General features: G+C 42.1%; 1 protein-coding gene across 3 annotated transcripts; it reads right to left on the reverse strand.

The window, feature by feature from the left end:
* Nucleotides 1-1,297: 1,297 nt before the first annotated feature.
* On the reverse strand, nucleotides 1,298-19,923 carry C6H1orf116 (chromosome 6 C1orf116 homolog). Of its 3 annotated transcripts, none has more exons than XM_053393393.1 (4): nucleotides 19,860-19,923; nucleotides 7,004-7,160; nucleotides 4,292-4,466; nucleotides 1,298-3,565 (listed from the first exon to the last, which is right to left on the reverse strand). In XM_053393393.1, the coding sequence occupies exons 2-4, from the start codon at nucleotides 7,115-7,117 to the stop codon at nucleotides 2,151-2,153; spliced, it is 1,704 nt and encodes a 567-aa protein (XP_053249368.1). In that variant the 5' UTR covers nucleotides 7,118-7,160; nucleotides 19,860-19,923; the 3' UTR covers nucleotides 1,298-2,150. The 3 variants fall into 3 exon arrangements, with proteins under 3 accessions (XP_053249368.1, XP_053249366.1, XP_053249367.1); XM_053393391.1 differs by lacking the exon at nucleotides 19,860-19,923 and adding an exon at nucleotides 19,754-19,851; XM_053393392.1 differs by lacking the exon at nucleotides 19,860-19,923 and adding an exon at nucleotides 19,549-19,734.
* Between the last annotated feature and the right edge of the window lie 2,479 nt (nucleotides 19,924-22,402).

Here is a 22,402-nt window from a genome sequence, read left to right on the forward strand (position 1 = left end):
TGGTAAAATTTCCTTACCATCCAACATTGATCGATGGAAGGAGGATTGAGCTTGTGCCGTATAACCCCCTAGCCAGTGTGGTGTAGTGGTTAAGAGCGGTAGTCACGTAATCTGGGGAACTGGGTTCGCGTCTCTGCTCCTCCACATGCAGCTGCTGGGTGACCCTGGGCCAGTCACACTTCTTTGAAGTCTCTCAGCCCCACTCACCTCACAGAGTGTTTGTTGTGGGGGAGGAAGGGAAAGGAGAATGTTAGCCGCTTTGAGACTCCTGAAGGGGAGTGAAAGGTGGGATATCAAATCCAAACTCTTCTTCTTCTTCTTCTTCTACCGCCCACCTAGAAACCTGAAATGCTCACTAGTGGGTGGTAAGGACCAGGTTGACAACCCCTGATCTAGAACAACAACATACCAACAAAATGAATGGGTTAGGTGTTTTGTGTGCACCTAGTAATATCTGGATGAGAGTTTCTAATAATTAAAAAAGAATTGTGTTACAATGTTTAGTGTTGAACTAAGATACAGTACATTTTCATTTTCTCTCTAATTTCTTATGGTATTCAACTCCTGAGATGGGAAAGCGTGAGAGAGGGAAAGAAAATGTAAACAGAACTGTTGCACAAGAGCACTTGGATTTTACAAAAGAACACTTTTTTAATCATAGTGGATGATCGGCTCCCAAGCTCTTTTGATGTGTTCCCCACCACCACATAAATACTACAGTTCAGCTAGTTCAAAGCCAAAAATCCATCCTTCCCTTATAGATTGGAGACCTGCTGAGCTGCCAAATACAGTGGTACCTCGGTTTACGAACTTAATCTGTTCCGGAAGTCCGTTCTTAAACCAAAACCATTCTTAAACTGAGGCGCGCTTTCCCTAATGAGGCCTCCCACCACCAGTGCCCTTCCACCATTCAGATTCTGTTCTTAGACTGAGGTAAAGTTTGCAAACCAGGACACAACTTCCGGTTTTGGGGAGTTCATAAACCGAATAGTTCGTAAACAGGGCTGTTCTTAAACTGAGGTACCACTGTATGCTGGGGTTCCTCAACAGATGAGTTGGTGGGAAAGGGTCACTTGCTCTAATACTGTGGTGCTAAATACAGTAGGTTTAACTTCAGCTCATTATTATTAAAGAACCTGTAATGTTTGAGCCACAAACCTTTCCAGAGATAGCAGTGATTTTATGCAACTATGCTTACTTTCAAGGTTATGGTTAAATTTTGTGTTTCCCACAGACCAGTTCTCCCTACTCCACTTTACTATTTTAACATGTTTTACTAACCAAATAAAATCCAAAGTTTCCTCCATATAAAATAGTTTATTTTTCAATTTTTAATGCAATTTTCATTCTAGAATACTGCATGATTTTCAATGAGCATACAATAGTAATTTGTTCACATAAGCAGGTACAACAAACTACCATCAACCAGATCAATTCTAGTTCTAGTATTCATTTGCTTTTAATCAAATTCTAGCCAGCCATTTTGAAGACATGTTGGAGGTGAATTGGCAAGTACTTCTTATCATTCATGAACTTGACACAAGATTCATATCCGATGCATTCTTGCCAGTTTATTAAATATCTAGCGCATGCGTCATCTCAGTGGATATAAACAGGCCTCCTGATTCCACCAGCTACACTGTGTGCAGCAGATTATCAGGCCCAGAGTTTTAAAAAGGAACCAAAAAACATTATTGCAACTCAATCTTAACTAAAGATTTCTAGCCATATGGCTGTCGTCATGTTACAAGACCTATGAGTTCATAGTTTGGCATAGTAATTACAACTTAGACCTTTGAGAGTTCCCCCTTCCAGTTAACCACATACTTATTACATAGTCATACATTCATACATACATACATACATACATAATCATACTTTTATACACTATATACAACACCCTAAGGTCCTATAAAGGTGGTGGCAGATGTAAATGGCAGAATTAATCCTCCTCTACAGAAGTGCTAGTTCTCGTGCAGACAGCTGAAGCCAGTGCTGGTTAATCCATCAAGAATGTCTACAGACTAGACAAGACCTTCATCCTATGCTGCAATTCCTCCCATTTTAGCTGAAGAAGCGGAAGGAGCAAGCAAGTATACTCATTATCCACAACTGAACACACAGTTTTTGTACTAATCAAATGATTTGGCTTACTCCTTCAATAGACCAAGTTTTTTCAAAGCCTCCTTTCTATGCTCCTCTGTGGCCCCCTTAGGGGTGATCTTTACACTGACACATGGTGGCCTGGGCAGCTTAGAGGGGGGCTGAAGTGGATAAGATCGTCGTTTGTCGCTTTTTTCCAACTCAGCATTATGCATTTTGTTTTCCTTCAGATCAACAAAGTCTTTCCCCGTGCCAAGGGAAGCTGGGCGTGGCCGGCTACTGCGAAGAAAGTTTGGAGTGATCTTGTCAAAAAATGACATTTTGCCAAGTGAACCACTGTTCTTAATATTCTGGTCCTCGCTCCCAGAAGAGATGCAACTGCTCAAACCGACACCTGAACGCTCCAGTGTTTTGGATTTGACATTGACTTGTTTGACAGCTACAAGGTTGATATCCATTGGGTAGATTTCTTTCCCACCAACCTGGTTGTGCTGTTCATCAGATTTCTTATCAGAGGTGACATTATCCATATTTACATTCTCCCTGCTGCTTGTCCTGGGAGTTTCTCTTGGAATTGAGTAAGGTGTGGTTTTGATCACATGATCATCGGGATCTTTTTCTTGATCTAGTGGGAGACCCAGTTTCTTAAGAGCTTCTCTCCTGGCTCTCCCCTGTTCATTTTGGATTGAATGAACTTTTTCCATGGAAAAATCACCAGTTGCAGCTCTGGGCCTGCCATTTGATGGAGCCAGAACCTTTATCTTGTGACCGGGATCCACATTGAGTGACACAGCATTACCTTTGCTGGTTTTAAGGATAATATTGGGAGGCAGTTTCCTGGGTTTGGGGGCAGTGGGAGGACCTTGCTTGAAGTTGGGATCTAGGGCAGGTTCTTCCAGTGTAGGTTTTTGATAATTTTCTTGAGCAACAGTAATTTGTTCAGAAATCTTCTTGCTACTTTTAGGAGAGAGAGGTTTCAGAATGGCTTCTTTCCCAATTGCTACCCCCATCTTATCTAGTGAAAGTTCCGTCTGGGTAGCTGCAGCCCCATATCCCTCCACTACATCAACATTCCTCTTATTTTCATAGTGAGGTATCCCACTTGGCTCTTGCCCACTTCTAGGATGACTCCTCCGCTGGTCCTGGAAAGGTTCAGGGGGTGGGATGACTATAGATTCCAAGTTAGATGGCCTTAACTGGGAGCTCATTTTAGGCTTGTCATTTGGTATGTCCACTGGCTCGTGCTTAGGAGACCCCCATGAAGTCTGGCATTTCAGAGAATCAGCAACATTAGACCCTGTTGCTTCAGCAAGGGAAACCTTGGGAGCACTTTTTACACTGATGTTCCTTAGAAAGATATGGTGACCTGGATTTGGGGTGACAACAGGAACAGAGCCAGAAAGACATTTTTTGTTCTTTGGTTCAATTTTGTTGCGCTTTCCTAGATTTTCATGATCCAGCTCTACAATATTGGGGGTGGGGATAGAAAGAAACAAAAGAAGGAGAAGTAAGTATTGTTCTTACAATCTTACTATCACAAAACCTCAACAAAGAGAAAGAGGAGAAGAGCAAACCCAAGTCCTTAAATTATTTGCCTTACCACAAAAGGATGAATTAAAAACAAAATACTAACTGTATCAAAGTGATATTTTAACAAATCCCACACATGGTATTTATTAGATTTTTTAAAAAAAAATTCGTGGTATTTATTAGATTAAAAGCTCATGGAGTAACAGAGAATATGTCTGTCTGTCTGTCTGTCTGTCTGTCTGTCTGTCTGTCTGTCTGTCTGTCTGTCTATGGTGGGGATGTGTGCTTGTAACCAAACTGGAACTGGATTTAGAGGTTAGGAAATGTCTTTGGTTTTTCCACAGCATAAGTGCATTGCCTTGAACCATAATACTTTAAGTTACCAACCTAAAGCGATAACTCAAGCTCATTATGGCTACTTTTAGTTGTTCAAAGGAGCTAAAATGAATGTGTGCTTTTTAGCATCCAAGCTACTAGATCTACCCCTAAATTTTGTGCTCTTAATAGAACGTGCATGTGAAACACTTTTTCCACACGGAACTCTACAGTTCTGAAACTAGTTCTGTGCTTTGTTTCCTCACCACCACCTAGACTGAGCCAGGAATGATGCCTCAGCTGAAACATTCCTGTTAAAGAATCACAAGAGAACTCAGCTTACCTTTAGGAACATCTCTCATAGGCCACGTCCGTGGATGCTTAGAAGACTCAGCTGTCTCTGCCTCATCAGTAGAAACTCCGCTGTCTCCTTCAGTATCCAGAGAATCTAGTGTTTCTTCAAGGAACATAAGACATTCTTTCTCCGCCACTGATAGATAGTCATAGCCACTGTCACTCTTCAAGACAAAAAAACAAAAAAAAACCCTGAGCAACATGAACAAGGAGACATAAAAGCTCAAAAAGAATTATCCTCATCTCAAATTTATTACCTTCCATAAAGACTTAATTACTACAGTGAATTTGCAAGAATTTGGTCTGTCAGTAAGCCTACAAAGGAGCACTACCTAATCTTTATAACCAAGGTCAACACCACCATTATTGTTCTCCCTTTTTTGTTCTCCCGCTGAGACCACATAACACCGGTCTTGAAAGACCCACATTGGTTCCCAGTATGTTTCTAGGCACAATTCAAAGTGTTGGTGCTGACCTTTAAAACCCTAAATGGCCTCAGTCCAGTATACCTGAAGGAGCGTCCCCACTCCCATCGTTCAGCCCGGACACTGAGATCCAGCGCTGAGGGCCATCTGGCAGTTCCCTCAGTGCGGTAAGTGAGGTTACAGGGAACCAGGCAGAGGGTCTTCTCGGTAGTGGCACCCGCCCTGTGGAACACCCACCCACCAGACGTCAAAGGAAGAAACAACTACCAGACTTTTAGGAGACATCTGAAGGCAGCCCTGTTTAAGGTAAAGGTAAAGGGCCCCTGACCATTAGGTCCAGTCGCAGACAACTCTGGGGTTGCGGCACTCATCTCGCTTTACTGGCCGAGGGAGCCGGCATACAGCTTCCGGGTCATGTGGCCAGCATGACTAAGCCGCTTCTGGCGAACCAAAGCAGCGCACGGAAACCCCATTTACCTTCCCACTGCAGTGGTACCTATTTATCTACTTGCACTTTGACGTGCTTTCGAACTGCTAGGTGGGCAGGAGCAGGGACTGAACAACGGGAGCTCACCCCATCGCGGGGATTCAAACCACCAACCTTCTGATCAAAATAGACCATGAATTTTCTGCAGCCACCACTCCCATTCTCAAAGACTTCAGACAGAAAGACTGAATGTGGCCACAAGATATTTGGGTCAATGGTCCAATGGCCAAAATGAATGCATAAATTACATCTGCCAGATTCCAAGATTCACAGGATTTGTCTGCTTTCAGTGATTTTCAAGCATAGATATTACAAGTTGAGTTCCAACTGTCAATTATTTAATGTCAATGTCCCAGCTGATATACCCAAATGGTAATAAGATAAAAATCTGATGTAGGAAGAGTTGGATTCCCTTGCTTTTTCTAGGATGAGGCCATGTGGGAGTTTTTGCAAGGTACAGGTTTATTACGATGACAAGGTAGAGGCCCCACAATAATTGAACTACCCTGCTCATCATTATTAATTAAATGCACAAGTTCACTTCTAGTGTGCAAGAGAAGGAATGGAAGTTCAATTCAGAACTGTAATTTGCATAGCTGTCAACTTTTCCCTTTTCTTGCAAGGAATCCTATTCGGAATAAGGGAATTTCCCTTAAAAAAAAGGAAATGTTGACAGCTATGGTAATTTGTGGTTAGTAAATCTCTACAAATTACAGTTAGCAAATATCTAGTAAGCTTCAAGTCAGACAGGAAATAGTTTACCTGGTCTCATCACTCACTGGACAGAAATCCACTCCACCCCACAGGTTACAGAATGACAGTGCTAAACTTGTGAAGTTGTGTTAAACTTTAGTGAAACATATCACAGAAGTTTGCATTTACACAAACTTGGCTAAGGCTCACCACAGTGCACTCTCCATCACCATCTCTTCAATATGGCATTATTATTATTCTTCAATGGACTAGGCATTGGGAAACTGCAACTACAGCAGCTCCAAAACATTTCTAGTGGAAGTACCGCCATTCAGTTGTCATTCGAATTTTAATATTCTCAGCAGGTTGACTGAGGGAAACTCCTTCACATAGGTGCTTGGAGAAGCCTCACATCCTAAGGGCAAGTTCATACATTCATGACCATCACTCAAATAATTTAACACCAAGGGCTCATCCACACAGTGCTTTCTAGGTACATGTTCATGCTTGCAAGCTCTGTGTCTGAGCGCTTTAATTTCCGCCCCCCTCCCGTTGCTTTCTCAAGGAAAACCTGCTATTTATGCTGCATTGAAACAAGTGGCAATTTGGGTTTTCTGTGGATTTCCGTTTGCTTCAATTCAGCAGTAAAGAACAGGTTTTCACAGAGAAAGTGCTGGGGGAAATAGAAAAGGACTCGGTCAGTGAGCATGAAAGCACAGACCCCTGCCTAGAAACAGCACACAAGGAAGTGACCTTAGTGACAATCAAGTCAAACACTTGCCTCAAAAATTAGTTGCCCCAAACAATATGTTTATCCCTGTGTATCCCATCAGCCTAATTCAGCGTATCAGAGATTATGGTAGTTGTAGTGCAACTACAGGTTCCCCATCCCTACAATACAAAGCCCTAGCTTGCAAGTAATTCTGATTTTTTAAAATTTTTAGTTGAAAACTTTAGCCCAAGGTTAAGATGGTGCTTTATCTTTTATATTTCTTAAATGTTTTAGCAGTTGGATATTTTATTTAGGGCTATAGACCTGTCTGAACGTTCTGAAATTATGTGGAACAGAAAAATAAATTGAATTAAATTAATATACCTTTCCGGACAAGCTGGAGTCGTTGCTGATCATACTGTCACAACTGCCTGCACTGTGAACAATTGCTCTGGGTTCTGGGTCAGCTGTCCTTATCCACAAATCCTTTTTAGGCATATCACTAGTCAGTCAAGGGAGCAGTAAGTATGACTGAGGAACTCTGGAGAGGAAACATAAGAAGAAGCCATAAACATATATCACAACTTCAGAACATACTCAAAAACAGATTACTGCTGCAGAAATCCTGCCGGTTGCTGCATATGAATATCATTTTTCAAGGATTTCAACTCATTTATACCTTGCTGCTTTTACACACATGGCAGCTTACAACAAGATATAAAGCAATGCCCAAATTCACAAGCCTTGGGATCCAATAAAGTCAGTACACTTGACTTAGTTGTACTTTCCCTTCACCATGATACATTGCTATAATAATCAATTCTTGGAAGCAGTGTCCTCAGGGCCACCAACAAACAGGAGATAGTACAAGAATACTTGGCTAGTCTAGATGTATTCAAGTCTCCAGGGCCAGATGAACTGCATCCAAGAGTATTAAAAGAACTGGCAGATGTGATTTCAGAACCACTGGCAGTCATCTTTGAGAATTCCTGGAGAACAGGCGAAGTCCCGGCAGACTGGAAGAGGGCAAATGTTGTCCCTATTTTCAAAAAGGGGAAAAGAGAGGACCCAAATAATTACCGCCCAGTCAGTCTGACATCAATACCAGGGAAGATTCTGGAGCAGATCATTAAGCAAACAGTCTGTGAGCACCTAGAAAGGAATGCTGTGATCACCAATAGTCAGCATGGATTTCTGAAAAATAAGTCATGTCAGACTAACCTGATCTCATTTTTTGACAGAATTACAAGCCTGGTAGATGAAGGGAACGCAGTGGATGTAGCCTACCTTGATTTCAGCAAGGCATTTGACAAGGTGCCCCATGATATTCTTGTAAAGAAGCTGGTAAAATGCGGTCTTGACTTTGCTACCACTCAGTGGATTTGTAACTGGCTGACTGACCGAACCCAAAGGGTGCTCATCAATGGTTCCTCTTCATCCTGGAGAAGAGTGACTAGTGGGGTGCCACAGGGTTCTGTCTTGGGCCCGGTCTTATTCAACATCTTTATCAACGACTTGGATGATGGACTCAAGGGCATCCTGATCAAATTTGCAGATGACACCAAACTGGGAGGGGTGGCTAACACCCCAGAGGAGAGGATCACACTTCAAAACGACCTTGACAGATTAGAGAACTGGGCCAAAACAAACAAGATGAATTTTAACAGGGAGAAATGTAAAGTATTGCACTTGGGCAAAAAAAATGAGAGGCACAAATACAAGATGGGTGACACCTGGCTTGAGAGCACTACATGTGAAAAGGATCTAGGAGTCTTGGTTGACCACAAACTTGACATGAGCCAACAGTGTGACGCGGCAGCTAAAAAAGCCAATGCAATTCTGGGCTGCATCAATAGGAGTATAGCATCTAGATCAAGGGAAGTAATAGTGCCACTGTATTCTGCTCTGGTCAGACCTCACCTGGAGTACTGTGTCCAGTTCTGGGCACCACAGTTCAAGAAGGACATTGACAAACTGGAACGTGTCCAGAGGAGGGCAACCAAAATGGTCAAAGGCCTGGAAACGATGCCTTATGAGGAACGGCTAAGGGAGCTGGGCATGTTTAGCCTGGAGAAGAGGAGGTTAAGGGGTGATATGATAGCCATGTTCAAATATATAAAAGGATGTCACATAGAGGAGGGAGAAAGGTTGTTTTCTGCTGCTCCAGAGAAGCGGACACGGAGCAATGGATCCAAACTACAAGAAAGAAGATTCCACCTAAACATTAGGAAGAACTTCCTGACAGTAAGAGCTGTTCGACAGTGGAATTTGCTGCCAAGGAGTGTGGTGGAGTCTCCTTCTTTGGAGGTCTTTAAGCAGAGGCTTGACAACCATATGTCAGGAGTGCTCTGATGGTGTTTCCTGCTTGGCAGGGGGTTGGACTCGATGGCCCTTGTGGTCTCTTCCAACTCTATGATTCTATGATTCTATGATTCTAGGTAGAAGGGGTAGGAGTTTGTGGGTGGCCAACCCCCCCACCCCAGCTTTCATCCTTTTTTAGTAGCATAAGTATGTCAATCAGACATTTATGAAGAAAATTAGAGCAGAAAATGTGACTCAGCAGGCAGCACTGTTGCTAAGGACACTTCATCACTGTTGCTAAGCAACTGGAGGAAGAAATATTGATGCCAAAGCCTGGGACTCAAGAGGGGCCCATCCTAGAGTAGCAGGAAAAATCAGAAGCTAAGAAGAAGAGGATACTGGGGTGTGTTTGTTAAAGCACTTTCCTCATGCCCACATTATTTCATTCATTCAGTGTGCTGCCTTTATAGAATAAAACAAAATGGGCTTGGTTCAGTATATGTTACTTAGAAGTAACTCCCTTGAAATAAATGAGGCTTCCTTCCTACTGAGGAAAAATATATGTGATATTGCAGTTGTTACCCTGCTCTGCTTTTCCACACCCCACAAACAATCACTACTGGTCTGCTTGTCGTCGCTGGGCTGTTCTTTATTCATATACAGTAATAATCTTTGCCTTGGCTTTTGACATCTGAGGTGTGTTTTTAAGACCTACCCTATCGCTGTGACAGTGATCTATGTTAACTTTTTTAACATCAACTTTTAAATTGTTGTAACCTGTTCTGTTGCTGAAGGGCAGCCAATCAAAATAAACAATACTAAATCAAAAATACAAAAAGAATCAGCAAATAAAGCAAACAAACAAAATTAAACACCTTACAACTGCAGCGAGTTAAAATTCCTATACACTGTACTTTTAACATAATAGTTTTTTTAAAAAATCAAGGCAAAATGTTTTGCGCACAACTGATAAAAGTTGCAGCCATTTTAAACCCACTTCTGTCTATGCATAGCTCTCTCTCACACACCCTACCTTTCAGGAATAAATAAAAATAAATACTCTGGGCAGAATTATTATTTATTACTAGCAACCTTGTGCCCAGCATTGCTTGGGAATTCTAAGGATTGGTTCACACCAGTGTTTAATGTGTATTTGCAGCTCATTTTGTCTCTAATTATTATTATTTTTGCATTGTCTATATGATGCCTCCTTATCCAAATGGCAGCCCACACCTTTTCCCACTAAATTTGAATTTTCCTAATCAATGGATAATCCAGTAAAGAAAGAAAATACAAGTTAAAATAGTATGTGACCAGACTGTGGATCCAATGAAGTGCATTGTGTGGGCAGGTTGTTTTACATGACTGGTGACATTTCACTGGGTGCTGCCTGCCACACTTCCGACTTCCATTTTGTTTCCATCTGCCCAAAGAAAAGCTGCTGAAGGCACATTCACATTTTAACAGTATTTTTTTTAAAAACCCCAGTTATTTTGGCCAGAAGTGCTTTTGCTTGAAACAGCTGTATTAAAAATAAAAATAAAACTTGTCCTTTCAGGTACAAGAGGTGGGAAAGGAAATAAAGGCAAGGAAGTGACCGTCTTTCATGCCACTGTCTCCAAATCCTTGCTTGACTTGGAGCCACACACATTACTGAAGGGGCGGCGGCGGCATTCACTGTTTTGTGCACATCTGGTACATCAGAAAACCTGTATATAAAAAATTAAAACGTGCACATGTACAGGTAACAAATATCTGTGCAAATATCCACAACAGACTTCAGGTTTCCTGGCTTGGAGCAACACATACATTTAAAAAATAGTGCCTTTTGTACAAATTTGGCACACTGGAAAACTTGTATTTCAGAAATTTATGAAGTGTGTGCATGGGTAAGTAAATACCTGCATACATGCCCACAATGGACCTCAGGTTTCCAGAACCTATGATGAGTTAGGAAGTACTAACTGAGAGCAGGGAACACCAACACAATATTGTGAATACATCCAATCAAACACCACCTACTAGTGCAGACAGAAAATAGTAAGAGGTTTTGAAAGCACTCATGTGGATGACAACAAACAAGCATGCACATGCAGAAGTTGGCCCATGTCCACATTAACCCCTAAAGTGATCACCAATATAAAACTAGCATATCAGAAAGGTTTTGAAATCAGTGGTTAAAAAATCAGTTCAGTCCACCATCTTGATTCAAAATGCTATCTAAATGTACTTGAACAGACGAAAACCTGCTCTTTGATCTCAGGAATCATTACGCAAAATGTGGTTACAATATCTTAAGGAGGTATCCAAATACACAGTGAACAAACATTTTTCCAAACTACATAGTAAGTATTTTTAAGTCATGTCACATATTTCACAAAAAGTGACTCACTATGTTAAAAAACTAGCAGGTAAACAAAGTATAAAAACAAGACTAGCTGGAACAAAGCAAGAGTCATACAGCAAGAATAGCTATTAAAAGCAATTTGCTCTTTCGTAAGGTTTTTCTTATAGCACTTCTTGCACATCCATTGCTGTCACAAATCCCAACATCATTTGGAAATGCCATGTTGACAAAATCAGTTTCTCTTTCTGCTTTTTAGCAGATTTTTATACATTCCTGTTGCTGTTTCAGTTCAGAATTGGATCAATCCCAAGCCTTTTTAAGGGGTTCTCTTTCTTTATGTAATAAGAGGAGGGGGGCGGAGAGACTGGCAAGTCCTGCCCCTTCCAGCACATCCCCCTCCTGTTCTCTGCTGGTTAAGGCTTGCTGCACGTTCTCAAACCCCAACAAGCACTGCAGAAATGGCCCACGCCCACATATATCTGGCTATAGAGATGGAATCTTACTCTGGATTGTTGAAGACCCTGCTGAAGTCCCCACAGTAGCTACCTCTGAAATGAGTTCTCATCTTGGAGTTTAAGACCACTTCCTCCTGTACACAATTTCTAGCTTGTGTGCCTTAAATGGTAGAAGAGACCATTTCGAGTTACCTCTCTCAGTCAAGAGAGAAGGCATTAGCCGAGACCAATGCTTCACCAAACTGTAGACATTTTGCTTGCCAGACAGAATAAACTCCTATCTTCATCCATCACCGCATGCTGTTCTAGGTGTTCTCCCAATACCACGCCCCCCCCACCCCCAGGCTGACTGGGTTGGGGGTGCGAGTGGAGGGAGGAGAGGAAGAAATCCCTGTTGCACCAGTGCAGCTCATTGCTCCCACTAGCGCAGCTATTTCGTTGAATCTATCCCTATGACCGGATGTAACCCTTGTAGAAGAGTTTGGATTTGATATCCCGCTTTATCACTACCCGAAGGAGTCTCAAAGCAGCTAACATTCTCCTTTCCCTTCCTCCCCCACAACAAACACTCTGTGAGGTGAGTGGGGCTGAGAGACTTCAGAGAAGTGTGACTGGTCCAAGGTCACCCAGCAGCTGCATGTGGAGGAGCGGAGACACGAACCCAGTTCCCTAGATTACGAGTCTATCGCTCTAAACCACTACACCACACTGGCTCTTGTAATGAAAGAAAGGCTCTATGTTTCTCCAAGCCTATAGAAGTTCAGCCTCAGGACAACAGAAGACCTGCATGCATGAAATGCACTACATTAAAGCACCAGCTTTCTTTGCACAGGAGCACATTCCTTCGGAATGACAAGGAGAGCAAAGGATGACATTTCACAATATCATATCCCTTTATTATTACTACTAATGCTGACTCTGCCTATGAACCAGCAATGCTGCAAAGTCACAGATTAACTTTAAATAATGCAAGGTTGTCACAGGCTCTGTGGGCAACCTGCCTATTTACTTAGGGCAGAGGCCAGGGTGTGCATTTCACTACCTGGCACATACCTCACATTCCTTATGTGAAGGAGAATGCCTTAAAGGGACAGGCCACACACATATGGTAGGACAGGGGTCTTTTAGAAAAGGCCCGTCCAGACAGCCCCTTCCCACGTTCCCGCTTTAAAGCTATAGTGCACAATGAGTGGTGTGGGATGAGTTGGAGGAAATCTAAGCAGGTGTCTTTCACCCCTACTAGGGATGGAGAAATCTGCCAGTTTAAGATTTGCATTTTTCCAGTGTTAAGTTCAGTTCATCACATTTTCACACCTGACTGTGATTTAAAAAAAAAAAATCTTGGAAGTATTCATTAGCATTTTATTCCACATTTTGCCCAATGTGCAGACTTTTGTAAGCAATTTTACCTAACGGAATGTATTTTTGTATGTTATTTTCACTATTGTGAGCGTTTTCATGTACATTTCCCCATAATAGATGCAAAATTCTGAATCTTTTGAAAGAAAGTTGACTTTTGGTTCACATTTTGTTTTGGTGAAATATAAATTAGGTACAATTATGGAATTGTAGAGTTGGAAGGGACCCCAAGGATCATCTAGTCCAACCCCCTGCAATGCAGGAACATGCAGCTTGTCCCATATGGGGATCAAAGCTGAAACCTTGATGTAATCAGCATCACACTCTAACCAACTAGATTCACATTTAAGTGTACACTGAAATGACTTTCTTCCCCATCCCTCATCCCTACACACATATACGAGAGGTCACTGAAAGAGGCCAGCTGCAGTGGTGCTACTGATATAAAATTAACAGCAACAACATATGTCTGATTCCTTACCCACCTGTCACCATAAGGTTCCAGGGAGGATTACAGCAATTTAAAAATACAATATTAAAAACAATTAAAAACAAATTATAGTCACAATAATAGGGTGGATCCTAATAATATATATCTCATATATATCTCAGGTCACGTACCAGAGGCCAAGGTACAATGGAGACTACACAAGGAATGTGTCAGATACACCTCTGTGGGGAGGGAATTCCAAAACTTTGTGGTGGCCACCAAAAGTGCCCTCTCCCAGGCCACCACGCACCAATTTCTGAGGGTGGTGGAACTACCAATGTGAGGCCCAGATGAAAACTGCAGCTGTTTTAAAACAGAGGTTGATACATAGGGGACTAGTGGGGGATTAAGCTGACTGCAGTGTGTGGAATTTAGGGCATGTCCGGAAATTCTACACCGGTTACAAAAGGCAATATTGACTACACCCCAGCTAAGCTTCAAAATCGTATTAAAGCTTCAAAATCATATTAAAGGGCAACTGAGGGGGTAGGGGTATGATGGACAGGTGGCATTTACAAATCAGAACATTCATCGGTTCATGTGAAATTTGTGCAAAGTTTGCCTCAAGGTGATACAACATCCGCTGTTTATTGAGCCCTCATTCCAATTTGTTTGCACAGTTCATAAAACTTCACTTTGAGTTATTGTTGTCCCACACTTCCGAGTGCACGTCCTCATTTTTTTTAATAGACTTTTTCTTTTATGGTGTGTATAAACACTTCCTTATATACTGCTTTTCCTTCAGGGAGCTTGAGTATGTGGTTTGGCTATACTTTATCCTCACAACAACCCTGTGACGTTAGCCTGTGATAAGATCACCCACCAAGTGTGCTTCATAGCTAAGTGAATGCCTTTCCAGTCCTAGTCATTTAGCTTAACTTATACTAACAAAGACCTGATTGGACAGGAAATAATACAACCATAGAAATACAATGGCTATATTCACATCAACCTCAATACAGCCTCATGGTATCATCCTCTAGGTCACATACTGTCTTATTTTTCCCACAGTCTTGAGACTCGAATTCACTACGTGCTGGTATGCTCCCTCTTCTCATATATTGTCTCCTCCTTCACAGTTTGCTGCAACAGAGCCAACTGTGGTTATACCTGATCAGAATTGCTTCAAAGCTATGATTTACAAACCTTCACCAAACACATTTAAAGCCTTTTAATCCTAGTTTGGTCCTAATGCAAATCCTACAGAAAGGGAAAAGCACACCTCTGGTTAACCTTGAAGCCCTCTGCCCCATATTGTTTTATGTCAAACAGCCCTGGCCACAGCCCTCATGTTCCCCAGCTTCCCCCTCAAAAAGTTTAGAGTTACATACTAAGGCAACTCTACACACTGAAGCCATTCATGTTTCACCCTAATGGTTGACTCGCACCCAATCCCCTCTGCCTTCTGTCCTTCCAAAATAAATAGACATAAGCCCTAGTCCATAGACACTGAGTCTCTTTGTGTGTGAACTTCCAGGCTGATCCGCAAGGTCAGATTTGAATCTTCAAGCTACAGATCCAAGCCATGATCCAACAGCCAAGCTATGTGAGAGGCACCCTACAGCTTCTGTTGAAGCAGCTACTGGACTTGCCTAAGACTATGCAACAAAATCAGTGGCAGAAGCCAAGAGTGTCACCCATCTTCTCCCACCACTCCCTCCCCATGCTTCATTCAGTACATGAAGCCATTCTGCCTTGTGAGGATGTGGTCACAAGCTTTCTAACCAGAAAGACATGTTTCCAGCTCCACCCCTCTGCCTGTCACATTCTGTAAAGTCATCCAGCAAGAGATGGGAAGACTACTCCCTCTTAACATGGATAACTAGTATTTAAAGCTCAGCAGCACTGAAAAGCTTCTGTTCAAAATGCAGGCATGTCAGTTCCATTCGTAAGAAGGCGCTAGAGCATCACAGGGTGTGTTCATTCAAATTGCAAAAATCAGCGTGATCAAGGGTGCTATCACGTCAGCGAATCATCTTATATAATAAAAAGGAAACTCTCAAAGATTGCGGTGTACGTGTGCCAATCATAATATTTACAGTTTTCACATGGGAGTCTGAATGCCTTCCATTATTCCTCAGCCTTGGCGATGCCCTTGATGCCACATACATAAGCAACGATCTAGAAAGGGGGCAGTCCCTGCCTCACTTCCCATCTCATCTTCCTTAGGTTAGGAAGGACCTTTATGAACTCTGCTTGGGGGAAATAAGCTATCTTGTGTTGTACAAAATCCAGCAACAGGGTTCATTCACATCACAGCACTGTACACAGAGATTAAATCAAGACAAAATCCCACGGTCTCCTATCAAAGACAGCAATTTCTCCACTCGAGTTACCGTATTTTTCTGTGTATAAGACTAGATTTTTTCCCCTTAAAAATAATGTCAAAAATTAGGGGGCATCTTATACACGGATACATCTGCCCCCCCCCCATTTTCTTAAATCTGAGTCCCCCAAAATAGGGGGTGTCTTATACATGGGGGAATCTTATAGATGGAAAAATACGGTACTCTTGTGTTCCAGTACACAGTATTTGTGACGAAGTTGGATAAGAGAGTGATAACAGGTATTTAGCAACACCACCATCATCAGTGCAGAATGTTCAGTATGGACAAAAGGAAAGTTGCTCAGACACAGATACACATACATCTTACCTTTGCTTTAACAGGATGAACACTGTTGTTTTGTGAAACAGTTTTTCTTAGCCATCAATTATACCATTTACTTTCAAGTGTATAAGGAGGCAACCATGACAAGAGAGTTACAGGGCTGGCCCAATACATTTTAGCACCTGAGGTGAACTACAAAATGGCACCACCACCCCTTCCCCCAGGGAAGAATGGGTGAGTGAAAGTCTACATCAGGAACAAGGGGGGAAATAAACATCTACATCTGGATCTGCTGCCCCTGTGGATCCTGTCGCCTAAGACAATTGCCTCACCTTGCCTCCTGAGTGGGCCAGTCCTGCAGAGTTATTTCATTAGGAGGATGCCTCATAGTAAGAAAATGTAGGGGGGGAAGAGACTCTCATCACATTGGATCAACAATGATCACAAAAGAAGATGTGTAAAAAGCAGTCTTCTGACTTCTGTTACTAAGAGGAACAAACATGTGTCCAATATGATATTAAAGAGTTTGGTGCACTGAATAAGCAGCCAAGAAAATTACAACCTAACTTGCCCAAGACTGTATATTACTACTTAAAATTTTGATCCCTAGCATCACAATTAAGCAGCTGAACCTGGAAGGACAGTTGAGTAATCCAGAGCCTAGATATTCAAAAGGCTTTAGAAGCTAACAAAGGTGTAGTTAAAGCTCTAAAATCTGAGATATTAAATATTAACTCACAACCTGAAGCCACAGTTCACTGATAGCGATTATGAACATAGGACACAGCAGTAAAATGTTTTCTTGCTGCATTGCCACTTATTCTTAAGGAAATGAAACCAGGGTGTGCCCAATACCTGATATTGTTATGAGTTTGAGGGAGAGGAAATAGGCTGTAGGTGAGATCCTTGTAACCCCTTGTAACCCCTTGATTCAGCAAGTGTTAAAACATAAGCCAGGCCAGCTAGATGAGGTGATAGCCTGGGTGATGGGCCATTAAAGGGAAAACAAAGGAAAGGGGCAATTGAGTTTAGAGCTGAGTTGCAGTGATGTGGGCCAGATTTCAAGCAGCAAGCTGGGAGGAGTGAGAGAGACAGAGAGAGAGAGAGAGAGAGAGAGAGAGAGAGAGAGAGCGCGCAATGTTTAATGTCTGTTTGAATCCAAGGCTGTGGATATGGGAGAAACAAGATCCTTTTGGGTGTTGATGCTATGATAGGCTCAGGTTGTATACATGTGCAAATAAACCATATATCATAAAGGCACCACAGTCTCCACTATGCCTCATTCCCAAAAGGAAACATAACCCCTGGGTAAGCACCTAGAATCCCTGTAATCTTGCCCCACTCGGAGATTAGGGTGGTGTGAAACAATATCAACAACGCATATCATATATGAGCCAACTGAAGGAGGCAGGCATTTTCGATTCTTGACCTTCAGCTACAGTGGAGTCCCTGTAGGCTCTGGGCCCACAAAACATATGTTTACCATCATGTAGTGAAACGGGTACCAACACTGTGGAGGGAGCAGAGGGAATGGGCAACAGCCAGCTCTCAGAAGGGAAGCAATGAGTGAGGCAGCTGTACCCACTACCAACTCAATTTAAAGGGGGTAGGAATATGGATTTGAAGCCAAATTGCTTCTTGCAAACTGAGAAGACAAGCCCCATTGGAGTTCCCAATGAGGAACTACCTGCTGGATCCGATCCTAGCGGGACTCCCTGTCAGCATCTATCCCTTCAAGTTCTCAACTGTGCCTTTGTAGCTGCAGCTGTATCTGTCCCGCACTGACATCACCTATGACATCGTTTGTGAGGAAGGTCCTCACTGGCCAAACTGGGACTCTCGTGGGCCGAATTATGTCACGGAGCAGACGTTCCCCACTGCTATTTTATATCATAGGTATTAGAAACAAACAGCCCTCGGTACATGTAGTACTGCTGATTACTTTTTAGACAGAGGCAAAATACTTGGGTCTACAAGGTCAGATGGTCTCCTCTATAACTAGTTGCTTTTTAAACTATAAGAAGATTAAGTACTAGGTCCTACAATCTGGAAGGTAAAGTCCTTCCACCAAGGGGCATTATAAATATGGTTTATTGTCACAAGTGACGTTAAACGCCAGCACAGGTCCTTCATTTGATGCTTAGCTGCAAGTGGATTTTAATAGTGTAAAATGAAAGTCTCATCCAAATCCCTCCTCCTTTCTACAACCTTTCTACAACCAACCTATTTATTATGCACTGTTACATTTCGTTTAATGTATATTTTAATTAATGTTATTGTGTATTTTAAGTATAGTAGTAAGCTGCTTAGATTTTGGCATATAAGTGGATACAACAATCAATCAATCAGTCAGATGAAGCAGTGCACATTGTTGGAATTTAGCATGCATCGGGACAAATACCAAGAGTCAATTACTATCTCTTTTCCCTGTTAGATCATTTCATGGTCCCCTCAAGTAGAGGTTACTTTAATTTCTTTTATAGTATTTTCTTGGGGGGTATAGGCTTGCTCCAGTTTTTAATCTAGCACACAGAGCTTAGCTGACTGACTGATACATTGCCCAAGAATACCCTGCAAATGAAACTCAGTGACTCCATTGAAGAATTTAGATTTTGTTTTTAAATAAGCTTTGGTGACATGTATTCATATGTATTAAAAACCAACAGAATTAAAGAGAGTTGCCAGTTCACTAAAAAAAATATGCTACTTTGAATGCATCTGCATGGACTAATGCTATTCTGCATCCCATTGGCCAAACCACATCAGAATAAGAGACAGAACATGTCAAGCATACATGCACAAGCACCTTGACCCTGGAGACCCATCCACTTCTACCTACACAAAAGACTCTTTAATCATTACCCTTACAGTACCAGAGCTGCACAATCCTAGTTTTCCAGTTTCAAATTACAAGCAGGCATAGTTCTGCATGTTTACCTACATTTAACTGATAAGGAGCACATTTCCACCCCCATCTCATGTTAAAAACAATTTCCATCCAAGTCTCTGAAGATTTATTAAAATAATTTAAATGATTGCAAAACTTAAAGTAAGCTTATTTTCCAATAAGTGTGATAATTATATATATATAGAGAGAGTATAATGTATAAAATATATAATATATTATATATTATATATTATAGAGAGAGCGCACTTATGCTTTGTTGCATCTTCCAGATTTTTTGAAAGGAAGCTGCTTTTCTTACTATATATTTTCATTGTTAATAAGCCTGAACAGAAGCCATGAAAGAGACAAACATTTGTCATTCACAGATTTACAGATTAAAAGTCATTTTAAAAGCAACTAAGCTACCAACAGAATTCCCCCTAAAATCTATCAGGAAAGGTTTGCAACATGCATGGATTACCTTCACTAGGAAACTCGAGACTTTCCATAATCCTTTACGAGCCCAAAGATTTCAGTAGGAACAACGGCAAGAAAGATAGCACGAAACAGGGGAAGCGTATAAGCAAGACTGGACAAGCCAGCTATCTGGTCGGCTATTTGTATCTAAATCCAGGAACACTCCTTTTCCGCCTAAGCAAACATAGTTTAGTTAGAGTTTAACTCACCTTTACTAGGAAATAAAAACAATTCCAGCTACTCTGCTATGAAATGACACGACCAAACAGGCTATACCACCTTCTCTGTTCTCTTCTTGACCTCCTACTGACTTACCTAGACAGGTAAATTCCTCCTCTGTCTTCCTCACTCCACCCTACTTCTGACTCTCAACCAATCATGCATCCTCCTTCAAACTCCTCATTCCAGCTGTTACCAAAAGGAGGGGAAGGCGGGATTACAGAGCTCTCGGCCAACCACTTTTTCCCCCAGTTCTAAACTTTGGCAGCCAGGAATGAAGCAAAACAGGTAAATGTTTATTTTTAATCTGCATTTTCTGAAGATGAATCGTTTTGCAGCTAAAATGTCACAGGTTATATTTCCCATTCAGGGGGAACTGTAGGATATGAGTTTTCTCTTCCTCTGAAAAAGGGGGGTGGCAAAAAAAAAAAACCAGAAGCCCACGCATGGCGTGGGATGTATTGCTTCATTCTTTGAAGCCCCTTGGCTTTCCCGTCTTTGTTAAGGCTGTATTCCTACTGCTTTTCTTCCCCTACCAATTGCTCAAAAATGCAGGCAGAGGACAGTCAATAACTCTGGAGAATGGAGTTGTAGACGTGGGTCACCTTCCATCAGCTATCTGGCTTAGATATTCATTTTATTTCTTCTAACGTTCTCAGTGTAGCCAAGCTTCCCCTATCTCATTGTTGGCATCCGTCTGTCTCGGGAGACAATGGAGGAGTGTGCCTTTGGGGGTGAAGTCAAACCGTTGGGAGAGTTACAGCACCTGCTGCGGCTGTAGAGACCAATGCAGGCGAGACATGTTTTGTTGCAGCTGGGGCAGATGAAGGCATCTGGTTGTGCTGCTGCAGATGCACCATGGCATTTCTTCTCTCTGTACTCATTTCTCCTCTAGTGTGTGCTACACACTCACAACCTATCAGTCTCCAAGTACTATGGTTGTCTGTAAGGAATTCCAACACAGTGGAGTTGTTGTCAGCCTTCATGTCTCACAGACATTTTTGTAATGCAGAGTTAATGTGCCAATGGGCCAAGTGCCTGAAGCCAGCTTTCCATAGAGCACGACCTTTACACCTATATGTTAGCATCATCGCTACCCCTTTACAACCATGAAAACTAATGAAAAGAGAAATGGACCTCCCTCTGTGAACAGACTGCAGATGTGGGAACTGAATCTGTGATCCACAGGTACCAGCTGCTAGAATGAGGCAGGGGAAAACGAAGGATACAGGAGTGCATCTGCAGGCCTTAGAGTGGATAGTCATTGCCCAAAACAGACTCAGGCTTATCACCATGTAAATATGCATGGATATGAAGTCTTATTTTCATTTCTGATCCATCAGAAGTTTCTTGGCTGATGCTAGAACTTGTTCAGATAAATGGGTTGCTATTATATGCAGCGACACCTGGCTGTTCCTACACCTAACCCATGAAAGGCTGGCATCATATAAATGGGAAATAATAATAGTAATTGGGAAATTGTAGGCTTGCTCTAGGTTAGTGGAATTTAAACTTCCTACCCTCAGGAAACACTTTCTACATCAATCCATCTCCAGAATACCCCTTGTATAGTACAGAAAATTCAAGGACATACCAGTAGTTCCAGTATGCATTCTAAAATACATAGCCATCACTGGAGTCTTACTCCCAAGGAAGAAAGTGTTCATAGGCTCCTAGCACGGGAATAAGTACACCCTATGTACACTTATCCTATGTACACCCTATGTACACTTAGGGACGCGGGTGGCGTTGTGGGTTAAACCACAGAGCCTAGGGCTTGCTGATCAGAAGTTTGGCAGGTTCAAATCCCCACGATGGGTGAACTCCCGTTGCTTGGTCCCTGCTCCTGCCAACCTAGCAGTTCAAAAGCACGTCAAAGTGCAAGTAGATAAATAGGTACCGCTCCAGCGGGAAGGTAAAGTGTTTCCGTGCGCTGCTCTGGTTTGCCAGAAGTGGCTTAGTCATGCTGGCCACATGACTCGGAAGCTGTACGCCGGCTCCCTCGGCCAATAAAGCAAGATAAGCGCCGCAACCCCAGAGTTGTCCGTGACTGGACGTAATGGTCAGGGGTCCCTTTACCTTTATGTCCACTTGCACGCATATCCTAAGTGAGCAAAAGTGCCTGCTGCTATGCCCTTGGCTGGTGAACCAGTCTCTAGTGATGAGATAGCTGTTTATACATATGAATATGTGGAGCAGAAGCAGGAAACCCAATTGCAGCAACAGTGGCAGAATTCTTGTGGCTTAAGAAAATAGTGGCACCAGTGGGCCTTCAGAATTGGAGTAAAGTGACCAGACTTGCATTCCTATATGCACTTTGCTGAGAGCAAACCCAGTAACCCACTGAACTATGTGGGATTTACCTCTGCATAAACAGTCTTTGGTATTGCAAATATTAGGAAACCAAGTATTTCCAACCCAAAATACAAACCAAATGAAGTCTCAATGAAGTCCAGTTTAGCAGTCCTATGATTAGTTCATTCATATATATATATATATATATATATATAGAGAGAGAGAGAGAGAGAGAGAGAGAGAGAGAGAGAGTGTTTACAGGTTATTTCTGTTTCTCTTTCTGTCCTTTGCTGTCCCTCCCCCACCCCACCCACTTCAGAACACATCAAAGAGAGTAAGAATGG

Source organism: Podarcis raffonei, chromosome 6, assembly GCF_027172205.1.
Source record: "Podarcis raffonei isolate rPodRaf1 chromosome 6, rPodRaf1.pri, whole genome shotgun sequence".
NCBI lineage: Eukaryota > Metazoa > Chordata > Lepidosauria > Squamata > Lacertidae > Podarcis > Podarcis raffonei.

What these genes read in the sequence shown, in the direction of transcription:
- C6H1orf116 (XM_053393393.1), bottom strand. Translation starts at nt 7,117, where the DNA reads ATGCCTAAAAAGGATTTGTGGATAAGGACAGCTGACCCAGAACCCAGA. An exon ending in ACTCCAGCTTGTCCGGAAAG is followed by an intron (nt 4,467 to 7,003) that starts GTATATTAATTT and finishes TTTGTCTTGAAG; the next exon opens with AGTGACAGTGGCTATGACTA. An exon ending in TATGAGAGATGTTCCTAAAG is followed by an intron (nt 3,566 to 4,291) that starts GTAAGCTGAGTT and finishes CCAATATTGTAG; the next exon opens with AGCTGGATCATGAAAATCTA.